The sequence below is a fragment of the Sorghum bicolor genome, chromosome 6, assembly GCF_000003195.3.
Source record: "Sorghum bicolor cultivar BTx623 chromosome 6, Sorghum_bicolor_NCBIv3, whole genome shotgun sequence".
Taxonomy (NCBI): Eukaryota; Viridiplantae; Streptophyta; class Magnoliopsida; order Poales; family Poaceae; genus Sorghum; species Sorghum bicolor.
The window spans coordinates 50,418,990-50,433,739 of record NC_012875.2 but is presented as its reverse complement, the minus strand read 5'-3'; the positions used below and the strand labels follow the sequence as shown (position 1 = coordinate 50,433,739).

The following is a 14,750-nucleotide window of genomic DNA, read 5'->3' as shown; positions in this document are numbered from 1 at the left end:
AGTACGCAAACCCTTACGACGCCGTCTGGTTCCCCTTGCTAAACTTTCACCACCCCAGACAAGTTTTTTTCCTGACGGCCACGTCCGTCAGGAAAAGTGCCGAAAACTGTCAGGAAATGTCATCCGTGACGGTTACCGTCAGGGATAAGCCGTCAGAGAAAAACGACGGGAAAAGTCATGTTTTCCTGACGGACAACCGTCACGGACTATTTCCTGACGGCTGCTACCATCGGGGAAGGTTAACAGCGTCGGTTCCTAAGCCTCCCGTCAGGGAAGTTTTTCCTGACGGCCGTGACCGTCAGCGAACATTTGAACTTTCACTGTCGGTTACCATACCGTCAGGGATACTTTCAACTTTCCCGTCGGTCACCTAACCGTCAAGGGTTAATAATTTTTCCTGTCGGCTACCCAGCCGTCAGGCCTGAGATAATTCCTGACGGTTCACCTCCGCCACGGAAATTTTTTTTCACTCAATTGGCTGTCCAAATTCATTGATTATTTAGCCATTAGAAGACCATTGTCATCTGATGTAACCATTCATCCACACTGAAGTAATAAATATTACATTTCATAATCTTAGAACATCATTCAAGTTGTTCATGATTACATATATATAATTGGTGCCTCCTAATCAGCCTTCTAGTTAGGTACCTAACAGGGAGCACAAGTTAAAAGTGCTAACTCACAACTAGGTGGTATCTATGCTCCAACACAACTATAGGTAGCTAGCTGCTATCTCATGACAGTACGCAGCCAGTTCTGCACAAGATAGCCAAAAAACGACATTCCTTGACCCAGGAAGTATGCAAGTAGTAGCAAGTTGCTCTTTGATGGCAGTATGCACCCACTTCTGCACAAGCACTCGTGCAGCAAATAGGCAACAAGTAGCTGCTACTCCACAACCAGCATGCATGCCTTGAAGCATGATGGAATCTGCATATGTTGCTTCATAAACTATATATGCAGCGGCTCATGCACAACCAAAATACCTCACTTGCACAAAATACCCAGCATGACACATGCATGGCCTTCAAACTTGCTGGTTGTTGCCATCAGCATAGTAGATAAACAAAAGGCTACGGCTTCACAAAATACTTTCTGCCACCACACAACTCAATGGCCATCACTGTTGTCCCTGTCCATGTTGGCTGAAGCGCGAGATGATCCATCTATAGTATCTCCCTACAACCAAAACAAATAAATAGGATCATTCCAGGAGACACTTTGAATAGGATCACTTTGAATAAATAAAATAGGACAACAACAGCTGGTCTATTTTGCACATAAAACTGAGTCTAGATTATGATGCATAGCAGCACACAAACGATACATAGCATTGAGTCGTGATTAGGATACATAGCAGCAAATAAAAGATACATAGCACTGAGTCCAGATTGGGATAGAACTAAGACTTAATCATTAGTACAATAAATTTTAGAAGAAAAAACAAGAAGCATATTTTAGAAATCCTCGTCCTCATAACAGTCTTCATCATCGAATTCAACATCATCTTCATCGCCTTCTTCATCAATTTCTAATATCTCTTCTTGCTGTGGAGCATCAGTTTGCCTGTCCAGCTCTTCAAATTCTTTTGGATCAGTTATTTCATCTGCTGATGAGGCAACTATTTCAATGTCACCTAGATCGATCACAAATGTGCCCTCCAGCCCATCCTCTTGAAAAAATGAGATGTCATGTGATGGTTCTTCGGTTTCAATGGAATCATTGTTGATGTCAATTGGCGGCAAACGATCCCGTGGTGCTACATGGTATACTACCCACCAATCCCTCAAATTAGGTTTATCACAAGCATATGACAGATAATACACCTGTGTAACTTGACTTGCCAACACAAAAGGTTCAAAGTTTCGAAGCCTTGAGGTATACTTCACTTCCACCAAACCAAGATTTTCAGTTCGCCTAACACCCCTAGAGGTTGGATCAAACCAGCGACAATAAAATAAAACTAGCTCCAGTTGCTCCCTGCCCTCCCAAGAAATCTTAATAATATCCTCAATAACACCAAAGTACTCAAGAACATTGCCATTGCCATCAGTACACGTCACACAAACACCACTATTAGTTGTAGCTAATCTTGTCCTATTATTCTCATACTTCTCCGACCGAAATCTATATCCATTCACATCATAGCAACCATAGGTGGACACTCTTTTGCGAAAACCATATGAAATTTGACGCAACACATTGTGAACACTTGATCTGATTGTGCACTGCAAAGAGTTGCATTACATTTATTAGTGCTTATTATTTAAAACAAAGAAGAAAGAAAACTTGCTCCAATTGAGTTGAGACATTACTATGTTTTTGAACCAATCAAAGAAATTGGGGCCTCTATTGTTGCCATGCGTGCCTTTCCAACCATCTAATCTTAAGTTATTGATTTGTTGGTCAGTTGGCTGTGAGCGACCCTTCCATTGTTCATTGTCAAATTCTCTACAAGGGCATGTTTGACATTGTTATAGAGAAACTACAAATCAGAAAATAACTTTGAACCAGATAAAATGAAGACATACTTGAAGAAATCATCCATCTGTGGGATGTTAGTTAATATGTAGAGGGCTGCTGCCTTGCATTGTTGTGTTGTGAGGTCACGAAAGCCTTGTGAGATGAAGTATCTCCCAGTTTGCTCAAACAATTCAATGCCACAACCTCTAACAGAAGTTGAGCCACCATCATCATATCTATGTGTTTTATTTCGTATAGAATGTACTTTAGATCTAAAATACAGAGAAAGGAAGTTTGTAGCCTCTTCTACAAGGTAAGCCTCAACAATGGATCCCTCAACTCGAGCCTTATTACGGACTTTCTTTTTAATGCCCAGAATATACCTACATGTTAAATTTCATTTAGTAAATCCAGCAAGTACTTACTAAATAGATGAACAATGGAGTTTTGGGTTCACCTCTCAAATGGATACATCCATCGATACTGGACAGGGCCTCCTAGTAATGCCTCATTAGCAAGATGAATTACTAGATGTTGCATTGGATTGAAGAAGCCTGGGGGGAATATCTTTTCTAGTTTGCAGATAAGGACTGCTATGTTCTCTTGCAATGCTAATATAGATTCTCTGCTGATTTGTTTAGCACACAACTGTCTATAAAAATAACTCAACTCAGCCAAACAGGTCCAAATATCATCAGGTAGAAACCCCCCGAAATGCAACAGGAAGTAGGCGCTCAATAAAGATATGAAAGTCATGACTTTTCAAACCAAAAATCTTCTTTTGTAGTAGATTAACCCCACGCCTAATATTAGCTGCATACCCATCTGGAAACTTAAGCTCTTGGAACCAATTTAGAATTTTTGATTTGTCATTCTTATCTATGCAATATGGTGCCTTTGGTTTCTGCCACTTGCCATTCTTCAGGTACAAATGAAAAGAAGGGCGGTTGCAAAGCAGTTCCAGGTCTTGTCTAGCTTTCACATTATCTTTAGTCTTATCTGAAATATCAAAACATGTGTTCCAAATAGCTTCAGCCACATTTTTTTCATTATGCATCACATCTATGTTGTGACGAAGCAGTAATTTAGTGAAGTAAGGAAGCTGCCAAAAGCCACTTATATATGTCCAGTTGTGTTCTTTACCATATTTTTCTTTCTTATCAACTAGTCTGTACAGCTGAAGCCTTAACCTCCTCTCCATTCAATTGCCTAGGGGGGCCTTCTCGCACTACCTTGCCCTTGCGAAAGGCATTTACTTGATTCCGAAAGGGATGATCTATAGGAAGAAACCGCCTATGGCAGTCAAACCAGGTAGCCTTAAGACCTTTACGTAATCGATATGCATTAGAATCACACATGCATTGTGGACATGCAAAAATCCCATGGGTGCTCCATCCAGCAAACATGCCATATGCAGGAAAATCATGTATAGACCATAAGTATGCTGCTCTCATTGTAAATTTTCGCTTCACTGAAGCATCCCATGTCTCTACCCCAGCCCACAACTGTAACAATTCATCTACCAAAGGTTGAAGCAAAATACTTAGGTTTTTTCCGGGGTGTTCTGGTCCAGGTATGACCATAGCAAGGAATATATACTCAGGCTTCATACAAACACCAGGTGGAAGATTATAGGGAACCCAAAATACTGGCCAACAAGAATAAGAGGCTGCATTCAATTTATATGGTGTAAATCCATCAGTTGCCAAACCAAGTCTAACATTCCTAGCATCTTGTTCAAAGTCTGGGTAATCAACATCAAATTGCTTCCATGCCTCTCCATGACATGGATGCAACATTTTACTAGATGTTGCTAGAGGCATTTCTTTGTGTGAACGCATGAGTTTTGCTGTGCCCTCATGTGCATATAATCTTTGTAGCCTATCTGTAATGGGTAGGTAGCGTAACACTTTACGAGGAACCTTATTTGATCCATCCATATAGCGAGAGGTTCCACAAATGTCACACTTATCCTTATCCTTGTTATCTTTGTAGTATAGCATGCAATTTTTATCACAAACATCAATTTTATGGTATGGCATACCAAGGCCCTCTAGCAATTTTTTAGAACGGTAGAAGCCCTTAGGAATCTTAGAACCAGGAGGGAGGAGTTCATGCAAGAGTTCCACATAATCATCATAACATGCCACTGAAAGATTGTACTGTGATTTAATGGCCAATAGACGAGCAACAGCAGAGAGCCTAGAGTGCAAGGTTTGCTCATGTACTTGCTCATCTGCACTAACAACCATTCTATAGAAGGCTTCTGCAAAACCAGTAGGTGTTTCATCAGCTAATGGTGGTTGCTCACCAGCTAAGTCAACTAGCATAGCATCCATCCGATCTGTCTCACCAAATCCCTCACGTTCTACCCCAGAACCAATCTCAAGGTTGTGATTTCCCTGCCTCTCCCCATGTGCCGTCCAAGTTTGGTAATTTTCCTTGAACCCATTGTGGCACAAATGTAGCTCTATCCTAGGCCTTTTATGCCTGAAATAATTCCGGCACATGGAACAAGGGCACCTAATTGTATCAGACTCAACTAATTCAGGGATTGAGAAGGCATGATCCAAAAACTCTTTTGTTTTATCAACCCATTCTTTTGATAGCCTACCACGCTTCCAACCACTATACATCCACTCACGATCTGCCATATCTTATCTGCCAGCTTGTATAAGAAGATGAGAACTAACCAGCGGCTAGCCGAGTCACAGCAGTTGTCCAAGACTTCGAGGTCAGTTCAGAAATCACACAGAGAACCAAGTGAAGCAGCAACAGCCCACTAGAGTGAGAAACTTGTTAGAAATTTAGACATATCACAAATTGCTCCAATCAAACAAAATAAAATTCATATACAACTAATAATATAACATTAAAAGACATAATAACAGATTTCCTATATAGCTAGCAAAATTTGTGCAAACTAGAGCAACAAAATTTATTGACAGGTGACTTAATCTGTATATTTAGAGCAGCAAAAATAGTCAACGGACATCAATCAATAGTACATCTAGATGCAAACTTTGAAAGAACTGGAAGCAAAATCTTCCAGTCAGTACTACAACCAAACTTTGATATTGCAATATTGCTGCAGGGATCACAATAGCTAGCAGATAGCAGTTAATTCACCACAGCTAGTCTAGTGCAAATCAAGATTATATATTCTACAAGTTCTGACCTTGCTGTCCGTCAGTGGGAGCCAAATATTTCCAGACAGATGCCAGAGATTTGGTGGTCCAGGATGCCTCGTCTGGTGCTGCAACAACAAAGAAGCTCCCACTGCATCTCAAATGTCACGGCAGGCAAAATCAGGTCAGATGCGCATCAATTAACAAGGGCAAAAAGAGAACTACAAGATGCAAAATTGATTGGAGATCTAAAGATGGAAAATAAATCAAGAAAAGATGGAGCACGTACGACAGTGGAGGGGGCTGCTGCCCTTCAGGTCGGCGTGCAGCACCACAGGGCGGCGGGTGGGGTTGCTGGTGACTGGGTGCAGGCACTGCAGCCGCCGGCGCTCTGGTGGTTGGCGGAGCCCTGGTGGCCAGCGACGTTGCGGCCGGCGGCGTCGCAACAGGAAGCAGTGGTGGATGGGGAGGGGGCTGTTCGCGGCAAGCAGCAACCGTGGCTGGGGTGGCGCCGCGGTGGGCCGCTGCTGGTGGATGCGCGCCGCCGCTACGCGCTTGAGCGACGACCCGAGCTGGACGCGGGTGGGAGAACGGATAAGGTCGAAAAGATAGGCTCTGAGGCTGTTTTGGAGGAGCGAGAGCGCGGCCAAATAATTTCGCTCGACTCCTTGGCGCGCGTTTGTCACTTTTTGGCGGGCGAGAGCGCGCGCGAGGCTGTTTCTGCGCGCCAAAGGCTCCAAGGAGCGCGCGACATCCTGGGGGAAGGCCCGAAAAACTCTTCGTGACGGTAGGTACCGACGGGAGAGAACTCTCCGGACGGGTTTAGCTGTAACGTGGGGGAAGTTTGTGCGCTACTGACGGAGGACACGCAGCCGGCGGGAGAGCTCTCAGCCGACGGGAGAAAAATGATCTGGGGTGGTGTTTAGCTAGCTATAAAATTATTTTAGCTATGACTAATGGAACTAAACTATTTTAGCTCCTTTTAATCATAGCTACTGAGAGTATCTTGAAGAGTTTTGCATTTGGACTTTGTATTTTTATAATTTGCCAAAAATAAAAAAAAGGTATCCAATAGTTTTGCATTTGGAGATTGTATTTTGGGCAATTTAGCAAATGTGAGAGCACACTTGGCATATATGCTAAGTCGCGAACGGCTTGGCAAAAGGCCGATCGCGCGCGTCTCCCGGTCCCCCGCACGACCCGGACTTTCTTCGCGCCATATATGGTCCATCGATCACGACAACCCCCCCCCCCTCGGCCCTCTACGCGCCGCCGTCCGTAGCCGATCGTAGTCTCCAAGGACTCCATCGCGAGCACTGGCTCTCCACGCGCTGCCGTCCGCTGCCGATCGCGACCGACTCCATATCACGCAAAAACTCCCTCTCCACCTGTCGCCGTCCACTGCCGATCGCGAGCGACTTTACGCGCGCGAAGGAAAGTCGCGCGGAAAGACGATCGCGAGCGTGCACGAAGGAAAAAAATCGCGGCCATGTCCATTTTGGCTAATTGCCAACTTAATTATACAAAACCCTTAAAGATGACCTATTTTTAGACTTTATATTTTGTTTTAAAAATTTACAAACAACAACAAATACCAACTCAATTATGTAAAACTCTTGAAGAACTAAATTATGCAAGAGGAAGACCGAAGACGAGGAATGCGACGACCAGAGCGACCGCAAAGCACATCAGCGCCTTCTCGCACCATCCTAATCCTATGGACGGTTCGTCCGCCGGATCATCCGGTACACCACGCACCGGCGGTTGCTTCCCCTTCGGAGGCAGGCGTGTCGGGGACTTGGATTAGGTGCTCCCGTTGGGTCGCAGACATGGCGGGAGATCGAAGGACGACGACGATGGCACGTCCTGATCCCTGTTTGTTGTGCCGTCTACCGTGGTTCGATTCGTTCGCATATACTTTATGTAGGTGCAGGAACTGCTGCGGTGCTGCTATTTGCTGCCCCTGCCCGGACAGCTTCAGGCAAGAACAAGACTTTCCATGATTAGGTGTTTATTTCTGCTTTTGGCAGAAATCTATCCTGACTTCAAGGTTGTAGAAGAACTGTCCGTTCCTAATCCTTATATATACGTAAACAAAAAATCCTTACATATACAGTTATACTACGTAGTACATGTTCACAAAAAAAGTTATACGGTGTACATATGTGTCCTCGCACAGAGGTGACTATGATACCTGTTGCTTGATGGTTTTTCCTAACAATGACATAACTACACATAAACCAACGCACATCTGCAAATATGCAGTTCGACGGATAGGAATTTATTACCATAATACAGTAGAAAACAAAGTATTCTCAAGGAAATATATATGCTGCTTCAAAAAATAATTTTATTCTATTATTTTTAGTAATTTTATCGAGATGTGTGCTTATAGCCTTATAGGTACAAAATCCATTAGCTCTGTAGTGCCGCGTGTTGTGTAATGCCTCAAGAGTCATTTGGCTCCAAGTTTTTTTTTTGCCATGTTTTCTGGACACATGAGAAAATTACTAGAACATGCTCTAATCATAAGCAAGCTTTTCCCCAAATTTCAAATATCTACTATTCATTACTCTCTTATTACTTTTCAGTTAACCCACTAAACTTTTTCCAATTAACTAAACTGAGTCCTTCCCTCTGACTTCGCACGAATCGGTAGCAGGGGAACGCCGGCTCGGGCTCGCAGGCCAATTCCGATCAGCGATGGCCGATGGGGGCACCAGCGGCAGAGGAAAAGCCCGCTGCCATGACCGCCCTGGCCGAGCAGAGGGCGTAGTTGCGGCACCTGGCGGCGGTGGTCGAGCTGGCATGGCCCCTAGGTGACAACACGACATGTAAACTGCCTCTATTTATCTTCGGCTCATCAGCCAAATCTGTCGGTCATTTAATAATATTTTTATATCGTAATAAATAAGCCAATAGTATTTTCTATCATAACTTATGAGCCAAACGAACAAAGTGTTATTGTGCCATATGAGCATTCATGGTGAGCTGAGCTAGGCCTTGTTTAGTTCGCAAAAAAATTTACAAAATTTTTCAGATTTCCCGTCACATCGAATCTTTAGACGCATGTATGAAGTATTAAATATAGACGAAAATAAAAACTAATTGCATAGTTTGGTCGGAATTGATGAGATGAATCTTTTGAGCCTAGTTAGTTCATGATTGGACAATATTTGTCACAAACAAACGAAAGTGCTACAGTACCTGTTTTGCAAAATTTTTTGGAACTAAACAAGGCCCTAGCCGTCCTCCTAGATTCATGGTGGAGATCATCAATGGCCGAGCAAAGCTCGCCATCCTCGGCCCAGAGGTGATCGTGTCTTGATCAAGAACATGTGGGTAGCTCTGTTACCACTGTAAGGTAGGTCGGGTAGGACTAGGTTACATTAGCACGAGATAAAAACTTCAAACGCGTTCAAGAAAAGGTAGGTGTCGGAGTTTTTTGAAAAAAAAGGTGTCTCATGAGCAGCCTAGCTCAACATCATGCACATCGATGTATAGGAAGTAGACGATCATCTGAATGATCCGATCCTGAGCTCCCAACAGCTGCCTTGTGTCCGCATGCCTTGCCTTAATTAGCTTCCGATCAACACCGCCACCACAACAAGAACATTCCCACGGTAATCCACACGAATTGAACGTAACCTTGAAGAAACCATGCACCTGTGTGTGCTATGACCTCTTCCCAGGGTATTGGTACTAAGTTAGAAGACCTCAACGATATTGGTCGAGAAAAAAAAAACCTGAACCGTAGTTTTGTTAGCGATGAGAACTTCTTTTTTTTTTAACAACATCCAATTCTTGCACATGCGAGGCCAAGCCAAGAGTCGACTTCTGAACCGGTTGCTTAGAAGTTACTGGAACGAAAAGATGTTCTAACCTCCGTGCACACTATAATCTCTGCCCAATACAGTATATCTACGCACAAAGAACTAGTATTTATTTAACCTTTTTGTTTATGTAATTTAATAACACTATTCTATTTTGAATTATAAAGTATTTTAGCTTTATTAGATATACATTATGTCTGTATAAAATCTTAAGACGTATGGAGGGAATACAAGATAAATTAATTATAAAAAAAAGGATACATATAAACGGGCGGCCACGTGAACATAACCGGTGGTAGATACTCCTCCTCCCTCTTGCTCTTGTCGTCGTAGCATGTTTTGATGTAATCCAGCCGACAGGGCGGCGACGGCCCTGCTCCGTCTCCGATCTTGGCCTTGCAGGACAGCACCGCGTCGCCGCACGTCCCCAGCGCAGAGTACCTCGGCATGGTCACCTTGACGTCCACCGCCGCCTCCCCCGCGGCCAGCTCGCCGGCCATCTGTTCCAGCAGGAACCGCGGCACCGCCACGGCGTCGCCCCACGCCCTGGCCGCCACGCGCTCGCTCTCGCGCTTCTCCTTGGCGCAGAAGGCCGGCACGGTGCCGTTGGCCGCCAGGACCGCGTCCCCGTACGACACCGCCGCCGTCGAGAGGTCCGGGACGCACGCGCGGTACCGGGAGTTGCGCGTGTTGTCGATGTGCAGCGTGAGGTTGAACGCCGGGGAGAGCGTGCCGTCGCCCGCCGACGCCGATGAGAGGTCCCGCGGCGGGTCCAGGCCCGCGACGCCCGTGACGGCCACCGAGAACACGGGGTCCCCCGTTGGGAACTCGCGGCTGAGGAAAACAACCAGGAGGACGCAGCCGGTTATCAGTACGGCCATGGCGGCAGAAATCAGACAAACCCGCCTGCATGTTTTGCGGTGGTCGGGGTTCCGGTTCCGATCTCGACGACGCTGGCTGCTGCTGACATGTCTTGAGGGGGGACAAACGACGACTGTGTGCGGCGGCGACGGCGTAGCGGCCATGGTTTCTCGCGTAGTTTTTTCTTCTCCAAATTGATTGATGGTGTCGGGGATTCCATGGCTACTGCTTGCTTGCTGGATATATGAGGGATCTCGTGGCACGTCCTCCTGCTCGTGTGCCCTTCACCGACACGGGCTAGAAATCGATCTGTGCGTGACCGTACAGGATCGCGTACCCCAAATGTACGTGTCCGACGCAGCAACGCTAGCTGCCGCTTGACTGAGATGGGCCGGGTCAGCATACAACCATGATTGCAACTAATACACACGGAAGAGCTATCTGGTAACTAAATTAACGGTCGGTGAAAATATATAGAGGTAATCCAGGTTCTCAAGCCGATGCCCGCCGTCTCAAGCTAGTTCACGATTACAACCAAATCCTAATTTGATTCGTTGCTTCAGATTTAGGCCTGTTCGTTTACAGTTATTTTGGCTAGGAATAAATCCTGATGCTGGTGGTCCATATAAATTAGCATAACGTTCCAGGCCTGGAATATTTCCAGGCCTTCATTCCCCTTCAAACGAACGGCCCCTTAATGAGAAATGACAGTAGGCCGGGGATGTGGAGTTGCCATCGGTGTGTGGATTTTCTATTATTCACTTGTATGCAAATTGAACAGTGTGTTTGTTTGATCTGCGTAGCGTTTGGATCTGCATTGGTTTGTATAGAGTCTGTCTGGATATGTGAATTCAGTTGGATTGATTTGAAGATAAAGGGTTGCTTAGTGTCGCGCCCTCGATGGAAAGTCCGGTCGCATGCATGTGTATATTCGCATCAAAACAATGTATTTTTATTTTTTTTGAAATCCACATCAAAACAATGTAAGATGTTCTTCTAACTACCGGATGAACAACCATCAGTGCCATCAGTTTCCTTTTAATACAACAGCCATCAGTGCCACCCTGAACAATAACATGCAGAAAGAAGGGGGACAGAGGGACTGTGCCTACAGCAACCCCCCCTTGAGTGAGCAAAATACTCTTTGTGATAACATACTGACCAAAACTATAAATGTACCTTACACATGTGCCTCTGCAGAGACTGTGCAAATTGGGGAAACCAGAGGAGCTGCTGACAACAACACCAACCCAAGTGAGGAGGACCATGACACTCCAGCCCCCAAAACAGCTAACTGCTCGATGGTGAGGGCTGAATCCATTGAAATGCCTAACCCAACACCTCTTTCATCTGCAGAGCATGGAGTTGATGGGATTGGAGAGAAGGCACTAACAGAGCTGGGCATGGCGCTGGGGCAACTGCAGTGGTGAGACCTGTGTTCATAGATCATATCAACTCAGCCCTGCATGTTATTGATTATCCCCCACAATCAGAAACCACAAACATAGAACAAGAGAATTCAGTACAGGGTCGTAAGGATCCCTAAACCACTGCTCATCAACAGAAAACACCGATAGAGGATTTCCCTGACTCAATTTCCAGAACACCCCCGCAACCCCTCCCAACTGTGACACCAGGGCAGAACCAAACCAACCAAATCAACAACCAAACCAACCAGATCAGCAACTCTTCTACACAACGGCATAACATCCGGCTAGCACAGAAATCTACTGCCAATGTAGGAAAAACATCCATTGAATTAGCGCAGGAATTGTTAGTTAAGAAACTAGGGGCTTTGGGGAGGCCTGCTCATTCTGATAATCATGTGAACTCACTTCCTGGTAGAATTGATTTATATGCGCAACACTTCTCACGCCCCATGGACAAAACAACGATGGGAGCCATCCAAGACCTCATTGAGCAGGGCGGTATGATCTAGTTGCAGAACAACCAGGAGGAGGCGGTTGCAGCACCAGGGATGGTGGCCTAAGTACCAAGCATCAATAGTCAATTCTAATGTTAGCCCTAAGTGAAGGGAGTGTCGGGGCCTTAAGCCCAAGTTATCTTTTGGTAGTTGATCTAAGAACTAGACTGTGTTTATGTCGTGTGTTTGCCTGCTGGCCATGGAGCCTTCGGCAAAGTTATGCCTGCTGGCATGTGAGCCTTCGGCATTGGTGCGCCTGCTGGCCTGCGAGCCTTCGACGTGAACCTGGTTTGAGAAAGACTTGGCAGATGTTTTGTATTGTTCAAGCTGGATATGGGAACTTCAGCCAACTGGCCGAATTTCACCATGAATATTTAGGGGCACTTTGCAGTTAATGTCGACCCAAAACTATAATCTAATGTGTTGGAATGTGAGGGGGTTGAACAATGGGGTCAAACAGGCTTATGTTCGGAACCATATTATTGCCACAGGCGCCAAAATTGTCTGCTTACAAGAAACTAAAATTTGTATGTGGACACGTAACCTTCCGTAGGTACTTGTGGAGGGATACTAATTGCTGCTTCTGATCGTTTCTTCAAAATAAGTCACCCCCATACAACCACACACACTATTTCGGCAAAAGTCACCATGTTAACAGAAAACAAGGCCTGGACTTTTAACTGGAGTATATGGGCCACAAGGGGATGCGGACAAACTGATGTCCCTCTAGGAGATCACTAATCTACGCCCAATGAGCCTACCAGCATGGCTTCTGTTAGGGGACTTCAACCTAATACTAAATGCACAAGACAAGAACAACACATGCCTCAATTTGACTTTGATTAACATCTTTTGGGCGACAATTGATAATCTAGAACTTGCTAGAATCGAACTAAGGGGGAGGAAGTATACATGGTGCAATGATCAACAATCTCCAACGATGACAAAAATTGATCACCTCTTCGCATCAACGGACTGGCTTGACTTGTTCCCAAGAGCTGATCTGCATGCACTGGCCTCGCTTGGATCAGACCATAGCGCCTTATTTTTGCAAGGTGATACTACCATGGAATTTATCGGGGGCTTTAGGTTTGAGTCACATTGGATTCATAGACCCAGATTTATGAGCACGATTAGTGAAACATGGTCCAAACCAGTTAATACATAGGACGTCATTCTTTGACTACACGTTAAAATGATAAGAATAGCGAAGGCCCTGAAGAATTGGAGGAGGAAATCTCTTGGGGTTGGAGGCTGAGCTGGCCATCCTCACGCTAACTCTGGAAAACTTGGAAAAGGCTCAAGAGGAGAGAACCCTCACATAAGAAGAATTGGAATTCAAAAAATACCTTAAAACAAAGTCCCTTGGAATTGCAGCAATACAGAGATCGCATGCGCGCCAACACTCCAGATTAACATGGATCTAGAAGGGGGATACCAACACATGTTTCTTTCAACTACACGCTAACTTGAGAAAGAAGAAAGCGTTCATTGTGACCCTAAATGGAGACTTAGGACCAACAGTCACGCAAGAAAGTAAACTGACCATGACGCTTAACCATTTCTCTAATTTGTTGGGCTCTCCAAGCATCAGAACTGGCGCGATCAGATGGGAGGAATTGGGCTATGACCATCATGAACTAGATGACCTTGACGAACCCTTTACCACGCAAGAAATAGAAAGAGTCATCAAGGAGATGCCAACCGAGAAGGCAGCCGGTTCCGATGGGTTCATAGGAATTTTCTACAAGAAATGTTGGAATATAATCAAGGAGGACGTGACACAAGTGATTATGAGTTTCTTTGGTAATCTGACGTCCAAACTACATCTGATCAATACAGCACACATAGTGCTACTACCCAAAACCCAAGATGCAGCAACCCTCTCGGACTATGGGCCCATAAGCCTAATTATTGTGAAAATCATTACGAAACTCCTAGCAAATAGATTGACACCACATTTAAATGATATTGTTTCAAATGCACAGAACACATTCATAAAGAAGAGGTGCATCCATGATAATTTTATCTATGTACAACGAGTGATACAACTACTACATAAGAAAAGACAGTTAGCTCTCTTCATTAAGCTGGACATCTCCAAACCATTTGACTCAATTGGATGGAGCTACTTACTTGAGGTACTTGAGGTCCTAGAAAACCTAGGTTTCAGCTTAAAATGGAGGGATTGGATAGCGGCACTACTTGGCTCAGCCACCTCCAAAATACTGATAAACGGTCAGCCAACAAAAGGGATCAGACGTGAAAGGGGGCTCAGACAAGGAGACCCCCTCTCACCGATGTTGTTCAGTTTAGCCATTGACCCCCTACAAACGTATCATCGAAACCGTTGTGAGCAGGGGAATTTTGAACCCCGTCTTACCTAGGGTGGCAAGCCTCAAATGCTCCCTATACGCCGATGACGTGGCAATCTTTGCCTCCCCCAACAGCCTGAAAATTGACCATCTGCATAGAATTCTGCATTTTTTGGAGATTGCTCATGTCTCAAAATTAACATATCCAAAACAGAGATATACC

At 44.9% G+C, this 14,750-nt stretch overlaps 2 protein-coding genes across 2 annotated transcripts; both read right to left on the bottom strand.

Moving 5' to 3' along the window:
- LOC110436654 lies at nt 548-2,863 on the bottom strand. The gene is made up of 3 exons (XM_021464092.1): nt 2,535-2,863; nt 2,319-2,454; nt 548-2,231 (listed from the first exon to the last, which is right to left on the bottom strand). Exons 1-3 carry the CDS (start codon nt 2,549-2,551, stop codon nt 1,461-1,463), a joined length of 924 nt encoding a protein of 307 aa, XP_021319767.1. The 5' UTR covers nt 2,552-2,863; the 3' UTR covers nt 548-1,460.
- On the bottom strand, nt 548-10,308 carry LOC8075914. The gene is made up of 4 exons (XM_002446725.2): nt 9,786-10,308; nt 5,884-6,420; nt 5,645-5,745; nt 548-1,182 (listed from the first exon to the last, which is right to left on the bottom strand). The coding sequence occupies exons 1-4, from the start codon at nt 10,306-10,308 to the stop codon at nt 1,114-1,116; spliced, it is 1,230 nt and encodes a 409-aa protein (XP_002446770.2). The 3' UTR covers nt 548-1,113.